General features: G+C 59.9%; 1 protein-coding gene across 3 annotated transcripts; it reads right to left on the bottom strand.

Annotated features, from left to right (window-relative positions):
- Window positions 1-963: 963 nt before the first annotated feature.
- Window positions 964-6,716, bottom strand: PDZK1IP1 (PDZK1 interacting protein 1). 3 transcript variants are annotated; one of them, XM_060004881.1, is made up of 5 exons: window positions 6,655-6,716; window positions 6,275-6,450; window positions 3,769-3,877; window positions 1,949-2,044; window positions 964-1,322 (listed from the first exon to the last, which is right to left on the bottom strand). In XM_060004881.1, exons 2-5 carry the CDS (start codon window positions 6,339-6,341, stop codon window positions 1,250-1,252), a joined length of 345 nt encoding a protein of 114 aa, XP_059860864.1. In that variant the 5' UTR covers window positions 6,342-6,450; window positions 6,655-6,716; the 3' UTR covers window positions 964-1,249. The 3 variants fall into 3 exon arrangements, with proteins under 3 accessions (XP_059860864.1, XP_059860853.1, XP_059860855.1); XM_060004870.1 differs by having other exon boundaries at window positions 6,275-6,464; XM_060004872.1 differs by lacking the exon at window positions 6,655-6,716 and having other exon boundaries at window positions 6,275-6,643.
- Between the last annotated feature and the right edge of the window lie 463 nt (window positions 6,717-7,179).

Below are 7,179 nucleotides of genomic sequence, written 5' to 3' on the forward strand. Positions count from 1 at the left end.
GAGAAGGATAATTTGGATTTCAGATGGGTCTCCCCAGGGATATTTGGGTGAAACCCTGGAACAGCAGAGGAGCAGCTCTAACGGAGAAACGAGGGGCTGTGACAGGTTGGAACAGGCGACAGAGGGAGACCGTTGGGACAAGGTGGGCTGCCTCCTGCCTTCCAGCCCCTCTCCTCTGGATCTGGGAGTGCTCCTGGGGAAACCAGCCTCCAGTTGTCACCCCAGACAGAGAGACAGAGGCTGTTCCCATAAGAATGACAGTCACAGAGGTGAGGGTCCTCCACGGTCAGCCAGCCCGGCTGAGTCAAGCCTCCCGTGTCCTTTCCCTCCTGCTTCATTCCCCCGGGGGCCCAGTTACTTGGCCCCGGCCCCCCCAGGACTGGGAGTCAGTGGCATTAAGGAGGATGATTCTACTCGAGCTCTGTGGTGGACTGGCCAAATCCTCCACAGAGGGTTAGCAGAGCTCAGAGGGGACAGTGACTCTCCAAAGTCACACAGCAAGTCAGCAGAGGACCGCAGACTGCAATCTGGGCTTCCTGAGTCCTAGCCCAAGACTCTTTCCTGGGGCTTCCTATGCCCAAAGCCCAGCCCAGAAGGGCTACGGGCAGGAGGACAGAGCTGGATGGACGGGAGATGAGTGAGCCCACTTCAGTGCCCGGCAGCATGGAGACAGGGGGTCAGGATGTTGGTGCTGCATGAAGACCCCAGAATCGCCCAGAATTGTGGTTGTGAAAGGCAGGTCAAGAGAGGGGGCACTTGTAGGAGGGTCTCTGCCTGGAGTAAGGGGTGTGCTCCCTGGCCCCAGGTGTTCTCCCAGAGAGGGCTTCCTGGGAAATCCTCCAGAATCACCATGACAGAGGCTTTGGAAGATGATTCCAGAAAGCAAGATCAGGCCTCACTGGTAGCCTGAAGAGCTATTTCTGAGCCCTGGGAGCCTCAGACACAGAAGTACAAAACGTCTTTATTTCACAGAAATGAGAGCCATTTCCACGGTTGGAGGGAGGGAGATGTGAGGCAGGATGGGAGGTGCTGAGTTGATTGTCCTTTTCAGAAGGGTCTTCTGAACTGAATTGAGTGGGAGGCCCCCTAGGACCCCAAAGCCACGGCTGAGCCCCAACCTGGACATAGTCTGAGCTCCGAGCTTGGCTGGAGGGTGGGGCAGGTGTGAGAGCTGGAGGGGTCAGCCCCTTACTGCAGATTCCTGTACAGAGAAGGAGGGGCCTGGACATCGGGCACAAGGAAGCAGGGGTCACATTGGGGTGCTGCGGACCTTGCCCTCCTCCTCCAGGTTGTTCTCATAGGCATTCTCGTGCTCACTGGACCTGAAAGAGGATGACAGGGGTCATTGCTCCTCCTGTCCCATCCCCTTCTCCCTGACCCATCCTGCATTTGTGAGGGCAGTGTCTTCCAGAATAAATGTCTGAGCCCCAGAAGGGAGTTCCCCTGACCACATCTGGTCTTCTGCACCTGAGACCTGAGGCCTCTCCCCACCACCCCTGAACCCCTTCTCTCTCTTCCACCTAGCCCTCCCCCCACTGGGCCCCATTGAACCCACCTCCCCACTGAGCTCCCTCCCCTACAGATCCTCCCCCCACACACTGAGTCCCCCAACTCATCCCTTCAGAGTCCCCTTCCCGCGCTGAGCCTCTTTTCCCCACTGCACCCCTATGAGTCCCAATCCACCCCCTGAGGCCCTCCCCCCACCAAGTCCCCATCCCCTTACTGAACCCTCTTCCCAAGCTGAGGCTGCATGTCCCCGTGGAGCCCTGCAGTGCCCTCAAAGCCCCCATCGCTCACCATCTCCCCGCACGGAATCCCCTCTCTTCACTGAGCCCTTCCCCATATGAGCCCCCATCCTCTGAGCCCTCTCCCCTTCAGAAGCACCTGGTCCTGAGGTCCCCAGGGGACCCTGGAGCACAGGGTAGCCAGCCGTATACTAGCACCTCACCTGAAACTGGCCTCAATCGAGGAGTACTTGCCGTCCGTTCCTACCAGGATCCCATCTGCTTTGTTTCCGACGGTCATGACCATGTTCACAGGCTCCCTGGGGAAAGAGCTCACCATCAGGGCTCTCTGGGTCCCCTCTCCCTCGGTCTCCCCTCCTCCCTCTAGTCCAGTCAGGCCCTGTTCTATAGGCCCTAAGGCAGAAGCTCCTCTCTCCAGCAGGGCCCTGTCAACAGCCTGATTCTGGCCGTGGGGCCGCACACCTTTCTCCCTGCTCCACTGTGGGGCCCTCAGGTCCCAGCCTGAAATCTACCAAAGATGCACCCCAGGCCTTGCACCGGCCACCTCCTGGCCTCCCTCTGCTGTTCTCCTCTGGCCTCAGCTCAGCTCCAGGGCAGACCCAGCAGGACTCAGTGTCTGCCCTAGATTTCCGGAAGGTTCTCCTAGGCGGTAGGAGCGGTCACTGACGGCAGAGCTGGGGCCAGTGGAGAAAAGCAATATTTCCGACAAAAATCTCCTCGCCTCTTACTCAAGTGTGTCCTCTGTCCCCAGCTCCCCAGACACCACTCTTATGAGGGTCACAGGGACCCTAACCACTGCTCATCTTTCCTCGGACATCCCATGGGCACCTCAGACTTAATATGTCCCAAACTGCCCCAGATCTGCCTCTTGTGGCCTGTGTCTCAGTGGGTGGTCCCATCAGAAGCCTGGACGTAATCCCTGTCCTTCTTCCCTCCTGTTCTCAGTGTCCCCACCCCCTCCTAGAAAGCTCTTAGACGTGTACTCTCTCTCCATCTGCTCTGCCGCCTCCGCAGCTCAGACTCTCCCCTGACCTCACCCTCATTGCTCACCTCGCCTGCAGACTGGCCCAAAGCATCCGCCACGGGGCAGCCAGTGATTCCATTCCGGCCACATCTCATCCCAAGACTGGCTTACAAACTTGCCCTGGATTCCTACTGCACTGAGGATAAAGCCCAAAGTTCGGGGCTTTGGTGCCCAAGGGTCTGCTTGGCCTGGGCCCTGCCGACCTCAGCAGTCTATCTCGGGCCTCTCCATCCATGAGCTGCTTCTGTTCCCTCAGTGGGTCCTACACTGCTGCTGGTACCCAGGCACCAGGCTGCCGGTGTGAGAGCTGGGAGCAGATGCAGCCTTGCCCCAGAGTCAGCAGGTGTGGAGTGAGCTGGATTTCAGCCCAACCCCTTCTACCTTTGTGCTCTGCTCCGAACTCAGGACCCCCAGTGACTCTTCCCTCAATGGCAGTGCTCTCCCACCCCACTCAGCTCCTGCCTGGGCTTCAGGATAAACATACAGTAGGAAGCCTTCTCTGAACCCCCGGCTCAGGCCCACACTGCATTCTGCCTGCTCCTTAGCGTCAGCACTCACACTGCGATCACCCCTTCCATGTTTGCCTTCCCTTCTGGTCTGGGAGTATGTGCGCACAAGAGTAGTGTCCATCCCATTGCCCCCCTGTAGCCCCTGCATGTGACACAGGAGCAGACCCTGAAGAAGGGCAGAACATTCCTGTCCAGGGGTTTTCACGGTGTCCATCACAGATGGGCCACTGTCCCAACTATACAGATAGAAACACTGAGACTCCAAGAAGAGAAGACGGCTCCCCGAAGCGCAGCAAGTGCGCTCGCAGGGCTCCAGCAAGCCTCAGCTCTGGTCCCTGAGACCTGGGGCCTCAGTGCCCCTTCCACACAGTGAGAGGAATGGGCTCAGGGTTTCTGCGGCCCTTCTCACTGCTACCAGAGCAGTGGCCGTGGTCCTGGGACCTCCCGGCTTGCGCCGGTGCAGCTCCCAGGGCCCCCGCACAGCACTCACTGTTCTTCCTGGCACCAGAAGTGGTTGACGGCAAAGGCGATTGCAACGAGGACCAGGAACACAGCCACGGCGATAAGGCCCTGCATCCAGGGCTGCAGGTTCCCCAGGCCTGGAAAGGGAGGAGTGGGGGCGGGTGCTGCAGCGGGCTGGGCACAGGGGGGCTGCCAGTGCAGGTGGGGCCTCACGCCCCCCGGGGCTGCTTAGAGGCTACCAGCCTGCTGCCGGGACCAGTGGAGACCTTCTGGGGAACGAGGACCCCTCTGACCCCTGGGCTTATAAAAGGGACTGTGGTTTGGAGGAGGACAGGATTGGGAAGAAGGAAAGGAGCTGAGGAGGGAACAAGCCTGAGAGAGCAGCATCTGAGGTGCAGGCAGCCCAGAGCGTCCCCTCACCCCCCCACCCCTCCCCCGCTGCAGTGGGTCAGTGCAGGGCCCCCGGGGAGTGCCTAGGCCCCAGGGACCAAAGGGCAGCCCCCTGAACAGACGGCCTTGGCCTTTCCAGTGAGGGTGGCTCCCCTCCTCCCCGGCTCCCAGGCTAAGGCAGCCCAGAGCTAATAGGACTAGGCTGGCATCTGGAAGATCCTGTTTCGTAACAGAGGTTTCTGTGGGGTTGGGTAGGCGTGGGAGTGCAGGCGGACGGGGCTGGGGTGCCAGGAGTGCCCAGAGAAAGGGGTGGGACAGAACGTCTTTGGAAAGTCAAGACAGAGGGGCAAGCTCTCCTCTGGGTCTTGGGGGCCGGGAGGGGAGCTTCAAGCCTGAGCCCCTTTTGTCTTCTCTGGCTCAGCGCCCCAGGGACTGACTGGGCCAGAGACCAATTTGAGACCCCTTCCAGGCACCTTCTCTGCCTTTTGCCCCTTGCCCCTTGACACCACCTCTAACCCTCGGGTTTCCCAGAAGTCTCTGCCCTCAGCCACTGGCAGCCCCAAAGGGCTCTCCTCTCCCCGGACATCCCTGTGCTCTGTGAGCCCGAGGGGGCCCGGCCCCGCAGAGGACAGACACACGGTAGCAGTTAGAGGTCTCAGGAGGGGAGAGAGGCCAACAGGAGACTTTTGAAGCATCCTGCCTCCAGGCCAAAACACCTGCCTCCCTAGTGCCATCCTGTATCTTGAGGGGCCCAGGCTGAACATCAAAAATCTCCTTCTGCCTCACTCCTGCTCAGAAGTCCTTCCTTGAGTCTACCCGAAAGCTCTCCTGCTGCAGGGAGGCCCTGCCTCTTCTCCAAGCGCTCTCTGAGCCTGGCAGGTGTTGGGAAGGAGGGAGGGCTCTGGGAACTCTGTCCTGCGGCCAGGTCAGCCCTTGCTTATTTCCTTGGATAACAAAAGATACGCAGTATGCTTACTGTAAGTTCCGTACTTGCCAAAAAGCTGTATTTTGGACTCATTGTTTCCCCAAAAAACAATAGTTCAGACCCATTGTCTCCTCAGGTCAGTGGTTACTCAAGAACTGGGAGTTAGGGCTTAAGCCCTGGGAGGCTTGTCCTTGCTTCTTCCAGACCCTGCAGCCAATTCCTTCCAGACACACCAGGGACACTGCTCCTCCTTCCAGGTGGCTCTGGGATGAACATATAGCATAAGGGGCAGAGCCTGGGGCAGGAGAGAGGTGAACTGAGCCCTGTCCCTTCTTGCTCTGCTGTGTGACCCACACAAGTTACTCCACCCCTCTGATCTTCGATTCCCACAGAGGGCTTCTAAGACCTGAGAGACAGAGTTGAAGCAGACATGCATGAGAGCTCAGGGCATCTGCAAAGGAGGGGGGCATTGGGAGCATCTCTGCCAACCCGCCCTGGACCCAAATCCCACCGGCAGACTCCCCACAGCTCAGGGCTGACACCGGATGGTGGGTGTGGTGCTTTACCAATGTGAAGCCCTTCCCCACCCCTGAGTGGAAGCTGCCCTGGGAGGTGGGTGGGGCAGGTTTATTGTCCTCATTTTATGGATGAGAAAACTGAGTCTCAGAGAGGGACAGTGATTTGCTCAAGGCCACACAGCAAGACAGAGGCAGAGCTGGACAAAGAGCTCAGGCACATGGTGGGGGCCACACTGGGACACTTGTCTTCTGGGTAGGAAGCGGAAACAACTTAGGCCAAAGCCATGGGCAAATGCCTGACAGCACTGCCCACCCCTGAAACAATCCTGCCGTTGAGAGTGGCTCACACACTATTCCCACCCCCCTTATAGCCCCCGACGCTCTGTCCTCAGCAACCAGCCACCTCTAGGGCAATTCCTGCTCCTGGAACGTGGGTCTCAACTCCCCTCCCCGACCCTAGACCCTAGATCCAATATTTCCCCTGCTGCCCCCATTTCTCACTCGTGGGAAACAAGTCACAGACAGAAGCCTGTGTCTCCTTTGGAGGTTCCTCTGTCTAAGCCCGTCCCTGCTCCCCCTCCAAAGCGTAGGTGCCAAGGGTGATGAGACGGGCCAGAAGGCCACCCCTTCCACCCCGGGGCTCCCAGCACCCAGTACTGCAGCCCCTATCCCCACCCCAGGCTGGCCCAGGCCTGTGCTACCTTGCTGACCGCTGGCGGGTGGCACTGCCGTGAGCAGGCCCAGGATGACCAGGCCGAGGGCTGACATGGCTGCAGGCAGCTCCCAGGCCTTCTCTCCGGCCGCTGGAATCTGGGCTCCTGGAGCTGCCCTGGGGCCTGTCGGTGTCTGCTGAGATCAGCCTGGTCTCCGTCTGACCCTGGAGGAGAGGTGCTAGCAAGGAAGGAGGAGAGGGAGGACGGAGGCGGGAAGGTGGAGCGAAACTGCCCTCCCTCCCATGGTAATGTGCCAGGCCTGGCCTCCCCTGGCTGGAGCCCAGCCCACTCAGGCTGGCTTTCGGGGTCATCTTCTAGAGACCATGGGTCTGAGGTCCTGGGAGACGTGGGGAGAATCGGGGCCTCACCTCCAGGCCTCAGGCCTCCTGGAGTCTTGCGTCAGCTCCCCTTCCTGGCAGCGGGGCTGGGCTCTGGGGATAGAGTGACACATTCTTCTCCTGCCTTGAATGAGCCCAGTGGGTGGGGCCTCTGGGAAGGCTGAAGGTGGGATTAATTAATTTGCTGGCTGGCCCGGGGACACGGGGAAAATCCCGGAGGCTAGGGAAAGGTCAAAGCTCCCGCTCCCCGAGAGCCTGGCCCATTTCCTGTTCTTCCCCTCACCTGTCCCCAGTCAGCCAACCCAGACCCCGGGGCCCCAGTCCTGGGGCACAGCCCTGGCTTCTGTCCCTGCACTCCCTGCCCAGCTCAGCAACTCTCTAAATGCGGCCTCTCCCATGGGGATCACAACAGAGGGCCCGAGGGTCCCAGTCCCAGCCTTCCCCACACAGCCCAGCTGACCTGACCCAGTTCAGCTCCTCCTCCTGGCCCCAGAGGTGGTCCCTGGAAGCTGGGACAGGATCTGGGCTTGGTCAGAGGCCTCTGCACACACCTTC

The sequence above is a fragment of the Delphinus delphis genome, chromosome 1 (genome assembly GCF_949987515.2).
Source record: "Delphinus delphis chromosome 1, mDelDel1.2, whole genome shotgun sequence".
NCBI classification, from domain to species: Eukaryota; Metazoa; Chordata; class Mammalia; order Artiodactyla; family Delphinidae; genus Delphinus; species Delphinus delphis.

Bases quoted from the DNA above. Each gene is read 5' to 3' on its own strand.
- PDZK1IP1 (XM_060004881.1), bottom strand. From the start codon at position 6,341: ATGTCAGCCCTCGGCCTGGTCATCCTGGGCCTGCTCACGGCAGTGCCA. The intron at 2,045-3,768 runs GTGAGTGCTGTG...CTCTTTCCCCAG, and splicing joins TTCTGGTGCCAGGAAGAACA to GGAGCCTGTGAACATGGTCA. The intron at 1,323-1,948 runs GTGAGGTGCTAG...ATCCTCTTTCAG, and splicing joins TCGATTGAGGCCAGTTTCAG to GTCCAGTGAGCACGAGAATG.